This window comes from Dufourea novaeangliae, unplaced genomic scaffold (assembly GCF_001272555.1).
Source record: "Dufourea novaeangliae isolate 0120121106 unplaced genomic scaffold, ASM127255v1 scaffold16, whole genome shotgun sequence".
Classification (NCBI taxonomy): domain Eukaryota; kingdom Metazoa; phylum Arthropoda; class Insecta; order Hymenoptera; family Halictidae; genus Dufourea; species Dufourea novaeangliae.
In genome coordinates this window covers 102,249-121,811 of record NW_015373891.1, presented here as the reverse complement: position 1 = coordinate 121,811, position 19,563 = coordinate 102,249, and the positions used below count along the sequence as shown (strand labels likewise).

Genomic DNA, 19,563 nt, shown 5'->3' with positions numbered 1-19,563 from the left:
TAAGACTTCGTTTTCGAGAAAACCGACTTTGAAAATCTGCTGGGTACGCGTGCAATTGAATAGGACTTGGCTACCGCGTCTGTTCATTGCATTCCGTTTCTACTTACTACCATCATAAATACAAGCGTTTCAGATTAATTTTCAAAGCCGATTTCTTCGAAAACGAAGTCTCAAATCAAGAAAATTTATTCTATATTTTCGACTTATTTTTTCACATACAATCACTCCTTACTCGGTTATACCACCAGTTATATAACACCCCGTATAGTGTGCAGTATTTCTCTGATACAATCGCATCGTCATCTCTAATCCATTATACGGTTTTTCCCAGCTAATAATATGCAGCCAAAATCGTTTCTACTGCTCTCTATTGATAGAATCAAGTGTAGTCGACGACGATATAGAATTCACTGTCATATTGAATTTGGTCCCACCACTACGTTCTATGTACCTATTCTATATTTGGGAATATGCAATTCTCCCTCTATTTACAAAACGCTGTTCCACAGAACACATGGTGTTCAATAACAGTGTTAAAAATTTTAACTTGTAATTCTCCATGCGAAAATAAGACGAAAATCAAGAATAACGAAATTCTGTTAAAGGCTTCGTTTACGAGTTATTAACTGTCGAAGTTACAGATAAAAAAGCTCTGCCGCGACGAGTTAGACTACTGCCGGCGCGCGCTAGCCAGCTGATTCACGGTCTCGGTCAATGTTCGTCAGTGCCGTAGTTACCTGTAAAGAACCCCCTACGTCCGCTACTTTAACGTTAGTTTACTGTACTCTAAGCCGTCGTGTCAGACGTTTTTCACCCGTAGTGTCCATAATTAATAACTTGGAAAGCACGCCTTAATATAATTCCGTTATTCTTAATTATCGTCTTAGCTTGGCTTGTACGAGTAGAATTCATCCCTTACAGTTTTTGGTGCGTGTTATCGAAGACACTGTTTAGTATTATGCCAAAATCATTGGCTGTTTTTTCATTAGTCATATTGTAAAGAATTAAATACTAATAGTACGTACCTGGATCTTTTGGAAATATTAAATTCCTTCTTGAATGTCCTCTACAACGGACCGTTGACAGTACAGTGCAAACTCTGTTATAGGCTTACACCTGTTGTATTTTTTTTCATTGTCTGGAAAGTTTAGACGGATTGAGAACGAGTTTTGTGTTGAACTGCGCCAATAATTGTGAACTAAAGCCCACGAAGGGGCGACACACGCGTGTCGCGTTCGTCCGTTGTCGATTAAATTTACAGTCTAGAGAAAATCGTAATATCACGGTAAACATTTCGTATAATTTCTCATTTGTAGTTCTAAGTAAATAGAATAAAACATAATCCTGCACACATGTTCTGTTATATTGTTTATTCTTCTAAGTAGTTGAATGAGATTATGTCGAGTGCAACGACGAATATCATACTTCGATCCGATATAAAACAACTTAAATAGTGTTACCTCTTACACTTCGTTCGACGTATTTAAATATGAAAATCTTTCGAGTATACAAGTCTTACAAGTCTTCTTCACGACGTCATTGTTCGGAGGAAGTTCAGGTACGCCGCCGAGGTTTTGCAAACCTGCATTATTTTATTGTCTGTACCAAGGTCATTTTTAGGTTGAAAATCAGTTTATCATAACTTACGTCGCAAAATGCTTGAAGCGATAGCTCGAACAATTTTGAGGCAGACAGATTCGCTGGTCGACTTGTTCGGACGATAATCATTTTTAAGCTCTTGATTATGTCCTCGGGAAGATCGTACCACGATAGGAGGTATGATGTTTCTCCCACTTTCTCGCTCTTAATGAAAAGGTAACATGTTATTCGAGATCATCGCAGTGTATACCTTAATGTAATTTCTTTCATGAAAAGCACCTCTTGTTTGAGACAGTCGCCGATGAAACATATTATGAACACGTTCACGAATATTGATGTCATTAGCACAACATATGTCATCATGCTGAGTATCTTGTGGTCTTCCCATTCCTTGAAAGGGATTAATAATTATAATCTATATTCGTCTTTCTCTTATCCTTTAGATAACTTGCCGCGAAATAATCGCACGCAGGGCGTAGGCCCGATCAGTTCTGATCGGTACTAAAGTTCTTTGATACGTACTCCAGAACAAAACATTACAAGAGAATTTTATTTTGCTTGTTTCATGAGTAATTCCTTTCTTTTGTTAACACATTATCGAGCGGTCGACTAAAATCAGTTGTGAAAATTGCCGTAAACTCCAGTAAAAAAAAAACGTCGTTTTTAACGACTGATCGTTGAAAAATATTATAGATCTTTAAAACTTATGCGATCTCTCCGTAGTGAAATTTTTTTCAAATTTTTTTCAAATTTTTTTCAGAGAAACATTTGACTACCAGTTGAGAAAATTAACGTTGAATTGCATACGTCTCGTAAATGCAACTCGACGCGGCGCGATACGCTGTACTTTTAATTGCTCCTGCCAAGGCTTTTGTTCCGCGATACGACTGGCAGCAAAGGTTTTTTCTTCCATTTCATGATCTAAACTATCACTAAAAAAAGTTTCAGCTTTGAGCATTTTAGACAATCGAGTTATTTTTTTTAACATGTTTATGCGATTGGCAGGAGCATGCCGTTCCACTATTAACATGGCGGGAGGTCATTTTTCGTCGTGTTATGGTGTCAGTAATAAGTGGAAAAATACTCAAGTTTGAGCAAATAAGGTTTTCCGCGAGATTTTTTTACATGGTTGACACGCTGCTGTCAAGCGTTGTTCCGCTACCGTGCTGGCAGGAGGTCGTTTCCTCAATGTGTAGCACAAATACTGTCGAATAAAACATAAATCAACCTTGAGCAAATTGACCAAAAAATGTGTCGTTGGCTCCCGGACTAGTAGTCTAAGCTCTAAGCCCCCGCGTCAGATGTTTCTCAACTGTATTTTCAATAATTAATAACTCAGAAATGAAGCCTTCAACGCAATTTCATTATTTTTAATTTTTTCTTAATTTGGCACGTAGAATCACCCTTTAAAGTTTCTGACACATGTTGTCGAACACCCTGTATATTACATCTTAAATATTTTGCTTTGAGGAATGTAGTTTTAATAGGCTTCAGGATACTCGGCAGCGTGTGAGATGCTTAAAATTTCAATATATCAGAACTGACCTGCGTCCGTACAGAAAGGGTTAATTGCCTTTTTTTCAATACCATAATCACGCCGTATTCGAGGAAACATATGATGATGGTGCAGCCGACCATTTCCAGGAGGAACACAGTACTCAAAGCCATCTCGATTGTATCAGCAAATCTATAATCCGAATTTCTATTACATGATCATCCTATTGATATTACATTCTACTTCAAGATAAAGAAAAATTTATTAACTTGTTAACCGGATGATTCTCTCTAACAAAACACTCAAGTACATAATTAAAATGCATGAAAACCTCTTGATGTGTCTGGTTTTGTAAATAACACGAATAGAGTATAATTTTTACCTATAAAAGTACTATGATATGTATTCCAATGAATAATTCACCGTGGCCATAAACCAAGCGGTAATATCGTAAGAGTGCACTGCGCCTGATAAATTCTTTTTCATTTTCGACTTTTAAATTCGTAACAAAAATGTCCAATCATAGATTTGAAGCTTTCACCGCCCGGCATCATACAGTTCTCATTGTTGAGACTTTCGGGTGTAAGCGGTGTCCTTGTGTCCTTCGACCCCCTGATGAAACTAGCTGCAATGCTTGCGCAACGTTGGGAAAACAATTCAACAAGGACACGTCTTACACCCGAAAGCCTCAACAGTGAAAACTGTAAAAATGTCCAATTTACCATATTATAGCGGTAGATCGAATAACAATATTGTATTTCTCTCACTCAATCGCTTTCAGGTGGTGTAGAATGATGTTCCGCAGCCGGTCATATAATTTATCCTGTTTGTATTCAAGCAGCGTATCCAGTTGTCTGCCGACAACCACAAACAACCCGCAAGAATGCATGGCGATTGTAGCGATCAGGCTGTAAATCCCGCAATTGGTGGACAATATGATGCTGCTGATCACTATCTGCGAGACGAAAGTGATCTCGTAGATCGGCGAGTCTTCGATCACGAAGAAAATATAGTTGCTCAGGTAAGGCAACGGTATTTGGGTCGTATTATCAGCTTTCACGATTCTCTCGGACATTAAAGGTAGAATGATGTGATAGGGTAAGGCACCTCCGTAAGCCAGACCCAGATAGAGGGTAGTGAAGAATCTTCCTACTTTCGCGGAATTCTTCATTACCAGCCGGTCCTCCTCGCACTCGACGTCCCTATAATGCGCCTCCATCTCTGTCAGGCAGAATCTGATGTCCTTCTTGTTGATGACCATCGTCCAGAACTTGGCGATCGCCAAGAAGCTGAACACCTGAGCGGCGATCACCTTCATGTACCGAGTCAGGTCTTCAACGTCGTGGTAGGTGTAAATTATATGGGGTATTAGCAGGAAACACATCAGGCTGAAGATCGTTCCGATGTGAACGAACGATTTCACGTTGTCCAGGAACAAATCGCCTCTGTGCAACGGCCAGACACCGAGCGGCGTCAGCAAGTTCTTGGCTACCTGGACCGTGTACTCGGTGTCAACTTTATAATGGACGTTCCGATAACTCGGAGGATTTCGAGCGTCGGTCATATTTCCTTGAACGATCCCTGAAAGGTCAGTTCAGCGACTGGGAATGGTGAGGCATAATGTCGATCGGAACAGTCCATTTGCGCTTGCGTGAAAAAGTTCCGGAAGACAATTTTCCGTCGACAATCCGTTGCAATTGCAAGATGCATTAACGTTTGATATAGAATTCATGGAAATTCAGCCTTAAACCACTGTAACTGTGCTCGAATACCGCGGAAGTAAGACCGAACATGACAATCAACGGTATTGTATTTTCTAGCGAGAGTCCCTGTCTACAGCAATTTCCCATGATTAAATCGCGATTTATAATTCGATCGAACATTTTCTCCTATTTTGATGATTTTCCATAATCTAACCGTGATAACTGAGTCGCGACTGGCTTGACCGTCAGGGCGCTATCAACGACGTCGACGTATTTTGTATGAATGATAGAAGGTACACGTGGTACGTCGAGATTACAATACGATTCGAAATCGTTCGATGCGATTTCTAATCCTACGGCGAGGGTATTGAAATACCAAAGACACGAACATTTTCTTGTAATTCCTCTTGAGATCCGGTCGAGCACTGATTCGAGGAAGAATGCAACATCAACGTCACATCGGTCGTCGATAAGGTGGCGGGTTTTTAAATGAAATAGAGAAACGCGATAGCCGCTGATTAGTATTGTTAAAGTAATTCGAGTGGAGATTAGGAGAAAACGGTTACGGGAACGGTTACTGTTTAGTTTAATCGAGTGGCTCGCTGGTGTACCATGGCAGAGAAAACGCAAAGTGAGCTTACGTGGGACTTATACGGGAATCGAGACGAAAGACTAAAATGTAAAATGTTTCGTATTTTTCAGACTCGATATGGATCTTTCAAAAAGGTACGACCACGATGTTTATTGGAGAGGTGGTGGGTACGGGAATACTTTTATTTGTTGGATGCATGGGAGGCATCGGGTCCATGGGGGCCACACCACCGCCACCCCTACAAACGTCCATGGCGTTTGGTATGACAGTTAATCTTTTAATCATGGTGAGATCACGTGAGTTAGTAACAAAAGTTCCGCAAATAACTGTGATTGATTGATGATAGTTTCAGTATTTTTTTTATTTCTACTTTGTGTAAACAGTATTCATTACAAGATATTTCAGGTACAATTAAAATGTACAATATATGTATAGGGTGTCATATAACTGGTGGTACAACCGACTAGAGGATGACCCACGCGAAAAAATAAGCAGGAAATATAGCATAAATTTTCTTCATTTAAGACTTCGTTTTCGAGAAAATCGACTTTGAAAATTAATCTGAAAGGCTTGTATTCATCATGGCATTAAGTAGAAACGGAATGTAATGAACAGACCCTCGGAATCACCTCCTATCCGATTGTACCACTACTTACATATACCCTGTATATTTTCCATAGAAATTTTTATTTTAATACAAAAATTTTTGAAGTATTATTATTCTGTGAATTTACATAATCAAATTATGTGGGTAAATGTACAGTTTACCACAGAATGGGATTCATATAACAGCTTTTCTAAACAAATCACAAATGTTTTTCACAGTGTTTGTAACGTTTATCCCTTTCATTTTTTAATTTCTTTTCAACAGCTCAATTTCAGTTTTATCTGAAACGATAGAACCCACTGAATCGCGTCAATCTTTTGTTCTAAACAGCAATTCACTGTGTTACATTGACATCGACATATATTATATTAATATAAATGTTTATTATTTCCACAACATAGTGGCGATCGCATCATCTGCAGAAGTTCCATCAAAACTTTTGCACTGACCCAGTACTTCTAATAGTGTATTTTGAGGACTGCATTGAGCCTACAAATTTGCGCACCCCGGTCCTCGTCGTACCTCCATTATTTTGTCTAAATTACACTGTACTATACTTCTGTCACAGATGTTGGGTCACGTAAGTGGTGCTCACCTGAATCCAGCTGTCACGATAGGCGCGGTTATCGTTGGGCTTAAAAGCATTCCGACCGGAATCGTTTACGTGTTGGGTCAATTCATCGGCGCCACTATTGGTTACGGAATGCTAATGGTACGGATTTAATTAGTACTTCCTTCGACCGTACACAGACTCAAGCGTGATTCGTCTAGAACAGATGATAACCCCGCCAGAATTGTTTCACGATGGGAACCCAAATTCGACGTCTGGATTTTGCGTGACCGTCGTCCACGAAGGTGTTAGCATTTCGCAGGCGGTTTTAATCGAGATACTTTGCACCTCGTTCATACTTTGCGCGGCATGCGCTACCTGGGACCCAAGATGCGCTCATACCACCGATTCCACGGCGCTCAGGTTCGGTTTCTCCGTTGTCGGTATCTCACTCGCAGCGGTAAGTACTCTTTTACAAATTTCTTTCTGAGACACTATAGCTTTTATGAACCAAGAATAAAAAAGTAGTCACTAAAATTGCTATTATGACCTTCGTTTCCCCCCAAACACTCGACGATACACCCTACATACGTATAATTCTGAAAAAATTTCACTTCTTGCGTGATTTTTCCGACCGAACTATGTATTTATATAGTCATATGTATAACTCTCAAAGGCTGAGCTATAACGCCAGTGTTTAGGATCAAACTCGTGGCGATCGTGACATATTTTTGTCACAGAAACAAAAATTTAACGACTATACACTATGCTTCGGATTCTGTATAAGATTATGATAATATCAAGTCGAAACATTTTTCCAGGCTCCCTACACAGGCTGCAGCATGAATCCTGCGCGCACTTTTGCTCCCGCCCTTTTTAACGGCTACTGGAAGAATCAGTGGGTGAGTCAACAAATCTTTTTAAGTGATTGATTTACGATGTCGCCCGATGATTTACCAGTCTATTGCATTATAAATTACGCAATCTATTTATTTTACGATCTAATCTTTAATATTTTCCGATAAATGACACGAGTCTCGGTTGCTTTTAAGATTTACTGTGCTGACGTTATCGGTTCCAATTCCATTTCTTAATAGATTCCAGGAGAGTGATGTGCAAACATTTGCTCAACACTGCACAGATTAGATTATATCATAAGTCTTGATAATCATTCGTTAACGAAACCTTCTTCAGATTTACTGGATCGGACCGACTTTGGGCGCTTTACTCGGAACGTACACGTATCAGCTCCTGTTTGCGCCGAAGGATGAGATCAGTTTGAACGAGAAGCGGAATTTAATGGAAATGCAAGCAATAAATGTCTTGGAACCATTGCAACTGGAACAGGAGGAGAATTCACACTGTTCTGGGGAGAGAATTTCAAACAAAAGGCTCGAACTCGTGTATAAAGTAGTTCACTAGCGTGCCGCTGAGGTACGAAACGTACAATAGGTACAGTAGAATTCGTTTATTGCATCTTTCGGAACTGTAGAGGACTAAATTTCCAGGAATGATGCAATAAACGAGGGCCAATCATACGCGCTTAATATAGGGTGAGCACTTTTTCACCACTTTAATATCTCCGTTACTTTTAAAGGTATCCGAAAAGTTTATTTAAAAATATGTGAGTTACACACGGAAGGCGTTCCCAAGATACAGTAAACGGGGCAACATTAGATGAATATCTACTGTACATTCAATTATCGTCTGCCGGTAAAAGGTCTTCTGTACTATCTCAAACACAGTTCACGAAACTACCAGAGATGTCTCTATTCACTGTAAAATGGCGCGCAGCTCATTTCTCTTCCATTATATCCACATCATGCACTTCCCACACCATTTTCTGGGCTACATGTTTTATATTTTCACTGCCTATATGTCATTTGGTATTAAAAAGATGAATTTGTAGATTAATTCTTGAATCATTTTATTGAATGATAGGAAACATAATCGTCGTAATATATTCATGTTTACGACTGATGACGAGACGGTGGATTTTATGCATTCATAGCGGATGCAACGGGTATGATAAATAAGAAAATAAGAACTCAAATCACGTTGACAAAAACTTTTTCTTTTTTATCTAGTAAAAAACCATTATTTAAGATCATGTATTTCTATTTATTTTCGGTTTTTATGAATGAGTAGATAGATAAATGTATGAATTTGCATAAACATCCGCAGTCTACTGGTAACACGAGAATCAATTACAATAGCTCAAAAAACTGTAAACATTATAATTTTACTAATATTTGTTTATAGAATTAAATGTATATATACTCTTGCGAACAAAATATATACTAGTGTAACTAAGACCATAAGGAGAATGTTATTTTTCGTGGCAATTACGACCAACGCAGACGTTGAGGGTGTCATTTATAGCACCATGACATCCCCCAAAGACATTCCCGTTTCGAAACCTTAGTACCCCATGCCGAGTTGCTATTTAAATATTATCCCAGTTTTAAAGCTCCCAACTTCTTTCTCGTCGTGATCTCAGTACCTACAATTTCCAACAAGTTATGTAATTGACTTTTAACGAAAGAACGGACGTTTCTAGAGTTACATTCGGGTCGATTTCTGTCGTGAGAATACTGCGCAGATGATCTCGCTGGTACGACTTGGGCAGGAACTGAATCGATAACAGGGCGGTTCACAGATGCTTCTAGAATTTTAAATCCCCGGTCTCACCTGTGCATCTAGTGTTCGGGGTTGAATTTCGAATCTGGAAAACATCTGCGTACCTGATCTGCACAATAAATCCTATTCACTGAACGAAATCATCTAGGTCATTTCTAGGTAAATTATTTTTAACTCGAGAATCTGGCGATTATTTTTCTGGGGAAGTAAACACGAATGGGTTTTCATTTGTAATTAACATTGTCAAATGAAAATGTAAAATACTATTACTGGAAACAATTTGCTACACCTGTCTTGTTATAGTTTCTCCTGCACTCGTTATTTATGTACATCAAACTCTGCACAAATTACAACAGAGATTCTGTGACAATGGAAAAGTTTCCATACGGTTGAAAACTATGGTGCAAACTTTGTTTTCCCAGACTATTATCTGCGATTGCGCTATATGTATGTATATTGCGAGCGTCGAACGCAAACCTATCATTATCGGTTCTTAATAAAGGGTTACTCGTTCTTTGCTAGATGTAGCATCAAAGCAAATAATTGCTTTCAGATTTACCCACAGGCTTGATCTCCAGTATGTCAACAAAACGCGAGGACAGTACTCGGGCTATAATTACTGCATACCACTAATTGCATTATGGTCTAAGTGTTCCAAGCACGATAAACTCAATTGATCACTTACATACATGTATAATTTTCTGCTTCCCACTTTTGTACTTAATATAGCTCTAACAGTCCGTCAGAAGCTTAGTTGCATACCCAGGTCAGGGATGATCATGTAGCCTGTCGCATTCGAATCAAGCGTTTCGAGCGTACGTGATCAAAAGCACGTCGCTGTATAAGGAAGACGCATATTTGCATACCTATCTGCCTAGCATAAAGTCAAATGTCTCTCTGTACAATTTGTAACACATACAAAGACGGGAGAAAACGTTTATAAAAAGAAAATAAATTCTAATAATAATTCAAAAGGAACGTAGAAACTTTAGAATCATAGAAATTGGGCCATATCAGTCACACATTTACATAAACATTTCTTACACTACTTTTCTGCTCTGAATAAATCCTGGAAAATATCTGGAAATATAAAGTCTTTTAATAACGAAACACCCAGTGCATATACGTACGAAATTCCGCCGCTGCAGCTATTGATTACCTGCTGCATCCATCTGTAGAACGGTCTGGAAGCCAACGGACCGTAGTAAATACCCGGTATGCACACTTTCAATCTGGATGTATTTTTCCTACGATTCTCACCGAATAACCTTATTGTTCAGACTATTTGGCGACCAGATATCAACAGTCTTTCTAAACATCTTCAGTTCTCTTTCCAACGGCCCGGTCCTTGAAAGCAATGTTGCACGCTACACGACAGTAGTTGATAACGTGCAGTTTAAAGATCCGCGGGGTGGATGAACGTTACAAACGTCACAATGCACCCAGTCACGCAAAGACGTGCATCGCTGCCTGCATCCTACATTCTAAATTTATACGGTCGGCCTCGTGCTTGCACAAACCGACATCGCTAAATTTACATTATTCGATGTAACACGAACGTGCGTCGATGTCGTACGCACGAGAGAACGGTTCTGGCCAGCGATTTCACGCATTTATGCGTCCACGGAAACGGATTCGGTGGACAAGCGGTCTCCATCTGCTTCCTCGTGACAACCTTTCTACCCTTGTCCCCCCTCTTTGCATTGTCGAATTTATCGAAGCATCTGCGCATTATTGTATACTTGCTTCCACCCGACACCTTGCTCCTCACCCTTGAAAGTTAATCCTCGCCTTGTCGAACGGGGCCATTATGCGTGCGAGCAAAACGCACAAAGGCACGGATCTTAGGGGACGTCCAGCGTCTTTGCCAGGACCCCCATCCCCGGTTTTCTTGAATAAAATTACATTAATTGCGTATTTTCCAGACGTACGCGTCCGGGGACCGGAAGATGCGCAACGAAAATCGATAGAGCTCCAGCTGCCGCGAGAAACCTGTATTGCGCAATAATATATCACCTCCTTGAAGGGTTTGGCTGAGTTTTGAGGAACGTAGGGACTATGTATGGACTGGATGAATCCTCAAATGTGCTTTATATTTGAAATGTATGTAAAATTTCAAATGTTCTTCCTAGTATAAATTTAACAATTCTATGGGGATTTAGCTTCCTATCAAAGTGTACGGTAATGTAAATAATATTTTATTTAGTGTTATATCAATAGTTTTAGGGTCATTTGAAAGCAGGAGACTGTAGGATATGAATGCTGACATATCAAGAAGATCAAGATATTTTAGTACGATTTTTATTTTACGTGGGACTTAATAGAACTTTCGACGTAGTAAAGACAGTTTGATGTTAGGTTCCATAAATAAATCTTTAATGAACGATATTTCCATAAAGATCCAGGGTCTACTCGTCACATTAAAAAATACTGTGCATCTACATCGGTTAGAAAATCACCTTTTACTTTTGACAAGGCGCCAAATAACAACCCATTCGTCATTCGAGTGTTTATTAAATCCCAGTTCAATGACTTCCTGATAAGATGTCCCCGTTTTCCGGTGAACGTTTACTATGAATTCATATTAAACGCGGAACGTTGACACGTCACGCAATTCGTGGTGTTTGTAAATACGCAGTCACTGGTTGCGTCATCTTTCGATATCACGGACGCGCCTCCGAGTGACCTTAAACTCGTCGTCGCCATCCTTTCATCTTGCCTTCCTGTCGGTAAATTCGGTTACAGCTGAGACAAGGGGTTTCTAGACAACTGCGTAGTAGTTTCGACGGCACGTGTCACGTGGAAAAATTGCGTCGCAGATTCCCGTCCCTTCGATCGCAGGTTATCCCGATTGGGACTGCGACGGTTACGCAATCTTTTCGCATTGTTGGTCCGCTGTGTCGTTCAGATGCGTTAACAATACCGACGTCAAATCCAAATTCCATATACTCACGTTACAGTACTAAGAGCACTTTTGTCCTGCATTGTCAGGATCCAGACGAAACAAGAAAAGCCTTATTAGCAGGTTATCTGATCCTATGTACAGCTTGCTAGTTGATACCGATCATCAGTGATGGACATAATTTCATTGGAATAATAGATGTCGAATAGATAGGGACAGACTATATAAGGTTTCATGCTGGTGATTATTCAATTGACTAGTTACTTTGACATGTGTTTACTTGCACAGACTGAAATATTATTTCAGTTTTGGATTGAACACGGTGGAACCTCTTTTAACTATTCCTGTTACTTGAATATTCTATTACCTTGATATTTTCTTGTTCGAACTCTGTATTATGAACGTATTGTATATTGTTATAGAATTTAATATATGTAAGTCTACCACCGGTGTGTTTACGTTGTATCTTAATGTACCAAATACGGAAATTTTTAATATCATTAGAAGAATTGACGAGCCGTGAATCTTTAACTAAATCATGTTTCCCTCCGTTATTTCTTATTTAAATGTCTTATTATTTAATGTTAGACAAGTGTTCTACTATCTAAAACTTCGTTTATTCATATATTTCGTAATCAAAATTATATAGTCTACGAAAACACCGAATATCATATTTATTTTATTTATCCTTTTTTTTTCCATAGTTATCGTTTCAAAATCTTCTGATAACCGAATGCCGATTACGTTATTGAAACTGTTACGACTTCGAGAATGATGTAGCCTTACTGAGTGAAATGCTAAAAATAAACGTCAAGAGAAACCTGATGACCTTAAGTTGCATCTATATTTGCAAGGTCATGTTATTTCCGTTGCATTTTTATGTACTCCATTCTACTATGAGTTTATCAATGAACGTGAGCAACTAATACTCCATTGAAAAGATATTTAATTAAATTTTATATTCAAGTCCTGTTTTGTATTTGTACGTTTGTATGTAACTTCTGATTTCCCGAATTGGCTCATAAAACGTAAAATTGCATGAAAATGCACATTCTAGAAATCACTAACACTAGAGATACTGTCCTCTTTATTTTCACAATTTCGAGTACACGACTTCTTTCGAGTACTCCTCACAAGATACATATCTAAAAATGCTGCTCATCTCGCACATTCCTCCCGTACTCTCATAATTAACAACAAAGCCTCTAGAAGAAATTTCTGGAAAAGGTAACACCTTCTAGAAATACGCAACGAAGGACAACCTCAGTTCGCCCTTGATTCCAGAAACTGCGCGGCGGTTCCCTGGGAGCGACCCTTCCCACCTAACGATCAAAACAAACAAATTGTGACCGGCTGCATGGTTCTATATCAACGTGCAGGTACGTCGTAACCGTTTTACCGCTTGAAAAAGAGGAGGAGGAAATGCAGTCCCGGGTGGGTTAGGTTATGGTGGGGCTTTGGTAGGAGAACGTGCCAGAAAGTTCGAAGCGTGTTTCGCCGATCAATACTTGGTATTTCCTTAATTTTTCCTGTAAATCATTAAGAACCGCCACAGGAGGGGTGTCAAACGATAGTTCTAGACACGAGGTATCCGACGATATCGGTGGTCGTCGGATAAACAGCGTGAAAAGTGTGAAAATTATAAACGATAGGGAAATGCGCATTTACTAGCCGGGCGCCGGGTGCCGGTGCAACTTCTCGAACGTTCGGCGCTGCGACGCCGCCGCGGGCCTATATAAGAGGGCCGGCCGTGGTTGCTCGGTGCATTCGTAAATCAACTTTCGTTCAGTTCAGACACCACGAAAACCCGAAGACCCATCCACCAGTGAATAGACCTCCGCTTCTTTTACATGGTCCACGAGGCTGCTGACACAACAGGACGAGAAAATGTAGACGAGAGGGTTCCGGTGCGGAACGCGTCAGTTAACCGTAGGTATTGTTTATACATTTTTTTTTTACTATTATTTTTTTGTTTGTAGTTTTGGTTTACCATTTTTTGTTCTTGGTTTGAATGCTGTTTCGATGGTACTTCTGACTTGGGGTAGTTATTTGGTTTTTCAATTTGACAGTGCGATAGAAAGTGTAGGACTTGTTCTCTGAATTTACATGATTTTAAATAATTCGGTGTTTGATATTCGAATTTTTTTCGATAGCGTTTATACACACAGTAATTCAGATGGAGTGTAAGGATACTGATAGGCTTGGACGAGCATTCTGCGTAAGATTTTATACGAACATTACAGTTCAGTGGATTATTAACTGTTATTATGTTTGTATATTTTCTTTACACAGAATGATTTTCAATCTTTACATTCGTTCCGAATCATAGAATATTTTGATAATTCGAACTGTTCTTAATTGAAACCACTTGCTAAATTACATCGTTTCAAAACTACTGTAAATCAGAAGTAGTATCGAGGAACATATTCTGTTCAGTTTTAATATTGCTGACTGCCACAGTGAAAAAGGCTATAAGTAGCCAGACACACTTTACTCCGGTTCAAGCCATAAATCGTCAAAAATACATGTGTTTAGTTAATAAAGGCTTGGGTTGGTCTTATTTTAAATGATACTATATTAATTTTACGGAAAATTTCGTAACGGTATTTAAATGATCCAGCCTTTTTGCTATTACATTGTCACTCATTGGATGACGTGGTAGTCAGAGTGTTAAATATGTACATATGTCTACGGAAAACGTAATATTGTACATTCTGCTGCAAGATAAGTCTGAATGAGCAATTCGTTGCAAATATTTTGAATTTATGAACAATATTATATATTCGTCCCTTTTATATGATATCGTATTACAAAATTTATCAAATGTTCAACTACATTATGGTATATGTTGTATATGATCGCATAGAATTTAATATAAAAATATACATTATAGAAAATGGTAGACAAATTATGAATTGTTTTTTTTGGGGGGGGGGGGCTAAAATTATTTCTAATCGGTAGTATCCACATTGACCGGTTTGCTGGCCGGTTCGCCGGTCTTGACGATTTCGATAACTCGTTCGCCTCCGCTAGGTGTCTCGCCCTAAAAAAAAAATGTTGTTCAATGACATCGCGGACAAATCAACGAGGTTTTTATATATTTGTGTTTTTATAGTGCACCGTACGGGGTCGGTGCTTTAACAGTCCGTACGCAACGATAATTTTGGTCTGACTAGTTTGAAATTTCCCCATATTTCGAACAGTTTGAGAAGAGCACTTCGAGGTACATGCATTAGGTAAGCGGTCGTTCGATCGACATATTTCAATTATCTTTGTTACGTGTTCTTACGTAAAACACCAGTACATTGCTTTGTTTAAATGTTAAAATACCAAAGGGGAGATTACGATCGGAATTAGCTCTTCTTAAATAAAATCGACATCCAAATGCGAGAATTTTTGAGTGTGAAGAAATTGTAGATTAATCGTTCGTGACTAAATTGTTCGAGTAAATAAAAGCTTTAAATGTCAGGAGATAAGCAAGGTCGTTAGTATTTTTTAGATTTTGGGTTTCCATCCTAAGAGTTGTCTGTACTTTTTGAATAATTGTTCAAATTACAAAATTTGTTTCAAACAAAACAGCATTGAGCATTATTTCAATGCAATGATTATATCTGAATATTTAAAGCCATTATTTACAAACACGACTGATCATTAACGATTAATGTTTTAGAATCTCTGTTCATACTCATCGATTCCAGCATTTTTGATTTTCTTTAAAAAGCGCGCACAGTCTAAATCGTGACCTTCTCTTTTTAAAGATTACGGCTCGCGGTGTCGCTACTTTAACATTTCAATTGAATTGGCACCCAAGACTAGGGATCGAATATGAAATTTGAGCAGTTTAATGTATGAATCTCCTATAATTACGATATTATACTATATCCACACGACTATATTGAGATTACTATACATTATACTATATCCACATGACTATACTAAGATTACTATATGACACTATATCTATATGACTATATTGAAATTACTGTATTCGAATGGAACCTTTTAATACTAAAAATTGAAAAAACTGTAGCGTCACTTTGGCCTTGTAGATCAGCACAGTAATGTCGCTGTTAGTCTCCGTGTTTAAATTAGATTTAACCAAAGCATTTTCACGATGTCTGCTCGGTATTGAGAGAATCTGAAAGTACCCTATTTACCATTCCGATGAGGAACATTCTGTTGTTGTTGTTTATCGATTCAATTTCTCAAACTTCCCGAGTATCGAGTTAAAGTCGCTTAAACGCGCATATCAGTAATCCATGAATGTGCCTCATCAGTGAAAAAAAAAAGTTTTTTAATACAGCCAGACCGTTCTTTTTATAGTTTAGAGCAGACTCGTAGTTTGTTCGAGATAAAACGTCGGCACTCCATCTTCTCTAATACCACAAGGGGCACGCCCGGATCATTGGAAATTGTCAAATCTCGAAAGCAAAAACGAAACGAAAGGGCAAAATCTAGAGGAGAGGATCAGTTGATCGACGGGCAACGGACGAATCCTTTGGATTCGTCGGGGTCGCCGCCGCCCTATTCCTCCTCTTCGTCTCCTTACCTTTTTGGGTGCCGTGATAGTTAATACACCATCCGAAGAAAGGCTCGAGGTAATGTTGATCACATCGTGAGATGGGGGCAAGACGTATCTGCGTACGAACTGTCTGCTGACATAACCGTGTTCGTCTTGCCTCTCCTCGTGTTTGGCCTCGACGATGATGTTATTGCTGACCGTCTTCACCGTGATCTCTTCCGGTGAGAATTGCTGAACGTCCAATATTACCTGCAGATCCGACGCAAAAACAAAACAGATCAGAGATGTTCGGAGTAGAGTTACAAGTACCTTTCCGGGATACACGATGTTACTAGTCTAAGCGCGGAGACAGAGAATCCAAAACAGAACAATCCAACAATCGAATTCCGTGGCGATTTCGATTACCGCTTTTCTATTTTTTGATGTCTTTCTTTTCTGCAAAAGTTAAGTATCAAAGATCTATAAATCACCGAGGAGAAGGCTCCTCGCGAGCAAGTTAGACCGCCTCCCCTAGCGGGCGAAGGCGACTTCGCTTGCTTTCAGAAACGTCATAATTCAGGTTCACTATCTACCGTTTTCCCGCTGACAACATATAGAATCTACCGGAAGATTGCATCTGGTGTGAAGATATAAACGTAGAGCTTCTTGGCTACCATACGCGCACCACCGTCTATTTCCCAACTATAATATTAAAACCGCTTTGAAGCAGTTCAGGTGAAATGTAAAATTGTGTCCCGAATACAAATACGTTAATACATTCCGGTAACTGGAGCCAAGGGGTGTACAGCTTCTAATCACGAGGTTTCTTTGGGAGTTCACGGCGAAAAGAGACGATAGACGGAAAATGTAAAACAACCAAACCGAAGAATTCTGTATTCAGACCATTTTCGCTTCTGTTCAATTTCTAATTGATGTAACGTCTTGTGCGTCTCGGCCTACGTTAGTGGCCGTGAAAAGAAAACAAAACCCGGAAAAATGTAGTTGCCAGGCACACCTACTTGTGTGACGCTGTTCCCTTTTTTTCCGCAATAGAAAAGACGCGAGCATTACATACAAGTAGGTGGTTTTACACACCCGCTGAAAGCGAAAGCGTTGATCCGCGCGCTGGTCGTGTTTCTTTTTTTCATTTCGAAATGAAATCTATTTCAACTCGTAGTTAGCAGCTTCACTTGACGAACATACAAAAAAGGAAAGTAAAAAACAACAAAACTAGAGAGGCAGGACAAGCGAAAGAGAGAGAGAGAGAGCGAACCGCGTTTCGTTCGGGCGCGATCTACATCGCCCCTGAAAATCCGGCGAGTGGTTTCTTGCAATAGGGTTTTCAGGGACGGACTCCCAGGGTTCAGGAAAAAAAAAACCTCACCATTGATCTTTTCACTTTCGTACCTCGAGCAGAGACCACAAAAGGAAAAAAAAAACGATTTTTTAAAGTATCCTCGAGTGCCGCTGCATACACAGAGACAAAACCGCGTCTGCATTTTTGTATATATATATAGAAAGAGAGAAGTTTCATATCTGAATCGTTTTTTTATGATCTTTATCGTTGATGATTCGAGAAGCATTTATTTTTATATAGAGATTAATATATTCTAGCGAGAAAAACAAAGAGAGAGATCCGAAAGAGTTTCAAAAAGACCCGTTTAGCCCCCGGGGGTAAGCAAGGCGCGCCCCCATTTTGGGGGGTGCTCTCCGCCGCAGACACAATCAGAATTTTTCTCCATACCCATTTTTTCGGTTCTTTCTTTCAAGACTGACTACTCTCGTGACACGATCCAATTTTCTGGATTTTAAGAAGTATTTGGGCGTCGTTTGTAAAATACCTACGTGCGGTAAAACAGAACACTCGAAATTCTTTTAAGAGGAAGAAAACAAAAGTGTGCGTGGACTCTCGAGGGGGTCCCTTTTTTTTTTTAAAAAGAACAAAAAAACCAACAAACGTGTACACATGGCCAAAAAAGCCGGTAAAACTGTGATTTCGAAGGAACGTACTTCCGGTGCAAAACGTGTCATAACGAGAGAATAAGGTTGCGTACCACACGCGTGTCGCGATCGGAGTGTACTTTCTTTTAGTTTCTTCTTTTGTACAAAAATTTTCCAAGACAACTACGCTACTCGAGTCGCTTCCAAAAGAGTAGTTTTTTCGAGACCTGATTTTTTATCCACCGCCCCCTCTCTCACGGAGAGGAAGGGCGGAGAGGGGTCTTCCCGCGGAAAACTAGTCCCCGAAACGTCTTTTCGATCATTTTACACTACTACCGCGGTGCTGTGAACCATTTGTAAAAGAACGGGTTAGTTAAAAATACGCTACTAAATTTTCAAAAATAGGGGGGGGGCCGAATCTGGATTAAAATACATTATGCAGAACATATGCCGAGGAAAAGAAGTAGACGTAGCAGTTAATAGTAGTGGCAGAGACAGAAATCGGTTTTCGGGCGTTCTGGTGTTCCAGTTCCTTTACACGTCGTTTCCTTAAATTTAGTTATTTTTAATTTCTTTTGTTTCTTCGGTTTTTTCACGATCACCGTTTTTCTGATCCTCATAGTTCGGTTCTTCGAAATATCGTTACGCATATTGATCTTTCGATTTCGAAATGTTTCATCGATTGTTCTTTAGTTTCACACTTTTGGTATACATGTATTTTTCATACGAATGCGCTCCCTTCGAACCGTAATATCTCAAAATATCATCTGTACCACCCATTCAATTGGCGAGCCGTACTAGTTGGCAAAAATATAGTGGAACAAAAAAGAAAAAAATCGTTCTCTCGCTGCACTTCATAAGTTATATGGGCCGGTAAAAATATTTGTAACAGTTTTCATCGATTATTATAAACAAACAGTTGTGGCTCCGTGATACGGTACATATTACATGATCAGGCTGCAGTTACATAGAGTTACTAAGTTACATTAGAAATTTAAACAGATTGTGGATACCCCGACATGTGTATTTAGGG

General features: G+C 39.3%; 3 protein-coding genes and 1 long non-coding RNA gene across 4 annotated transcripts in view; 2 read left to right on the top strand and 2 right to left on the bottom strand.

Moving 5' to 3' along the window:
* Positions 1-1,528: 1,528 nt before the first annotated feature.
* Positions 1,529-4,658, bottom strand: LOC107187462 (putative odorant receptor 92a). Its single transcript, XM_015575570.1, has 5 exons — positions 3,862-4,658; positions 3,187-3,286; positions 1,879-1,989; positions 1,648-1,803; positions 1,529-1,582 (listed from the first exon to the last, which is right to left on the bottom strand). The coding sequence occupies exons 1-5, from the start codon at positions 4,656-4,658 to the stop codon at positions 1,529-1,531; spliced, it is 1,218 nt and encodes a 405-aa protein (XP_015431056.1).
* Positions 4,659-5,409: 751 nt separating this feature from the next.
* LOC107187451 (aquaporin AQPAe.a-like) lies at positions 5,410-7,968 on the top strand. Its single transcript, XM_015575559.1, has 6 exons — positions 5,410-5,428; positions 5,494-5,675; positions 6,565-6,708; positions 6,773-7,006; positions 7,368-7,448; positions 7,741-7,968. Exons 1-6 carry the CDS (start codon positions 5,410-5,412, stop codon positions 7,966-7,968), a joined length of 888 nt encoding a protein of 295 aa, XP_015431045.1.
* A 5,539-nt stretch (positions 7,969-13,507) lies between these two features.
* LOC107188680 lies at positions 13,508-16,624 on the top strand. The gene is made up of 3 exons (XR_001516224.1): positions 13,508-14,017; positions 15,204-15,324; positions 16,412-16,624. It is a non-coding gene; the product is annotated as an uncharacterized LOC107188680 (long non-coding RNA).
* The window catches only part of LOC107188658 (protein lethal(2)essential for life-like), an 11,583-nt gene continuing 6,878 nt past the window's right edge, over positions 14,859-19,563 (bottom strand). Inside the window, exons 3-4 of the mRNA XM_015576991.1 lie at positions 16,638-16,859; positions 14,859-15,131 (exon numbers count right to left, since the gene is read on the bottom strand). Coding sequence (XP_015432477.1) covers positions 15,039-15,131; positions 16,638-16,859 — 315 coding nt within the window. The 3' untranslated portion in view covers positions 14,859-15,038. The remainder of the gene's footprint in view (positions 15,132-16,637; positions 16,860-19,563) is intronic.

Bases quoted from the DNA above. Each gene is read 5' to 3' on its own strand.
- LOC107187462 (XM_015575570.1), bottom strand. From the start codon at position 4,658: ATGACCGACGCTCGAAATCCTCCGAGTTATCGGAACGTCCATTATAAA. The intron at 3,287-3,861 runs GTGAGAGAAATA...TTCGGATTATAG, and splicing joins CACCACCTGAAAGCGATTGA to ATTTGCTGATACAATCGAGA. The intron at 1,583-1,647 runs GTAAGTTATGAT...AAAATAATGCAG, and splicing joins CGCTTCAAGCATTTTGCGAC to GTTTGCAAAACCTCGGCGGC.
- LOC107187451 (XM_015575559.1), top strand. The intron at 5,676-6,564 runs GTGAGATCACGT...CTTCTGTCACAG, and splicing joins CAGTTAATCTTTTAATCATG to ATGTTGGGTCACGTAAGTGG. The intron at 7,007-7,367 runs GTAAGTACTCTT...ACATTTTTCCAG, and splicing joins TCGGTATCTCACTCGCAGCG to GCTCCCTACACAGGCTGCAG.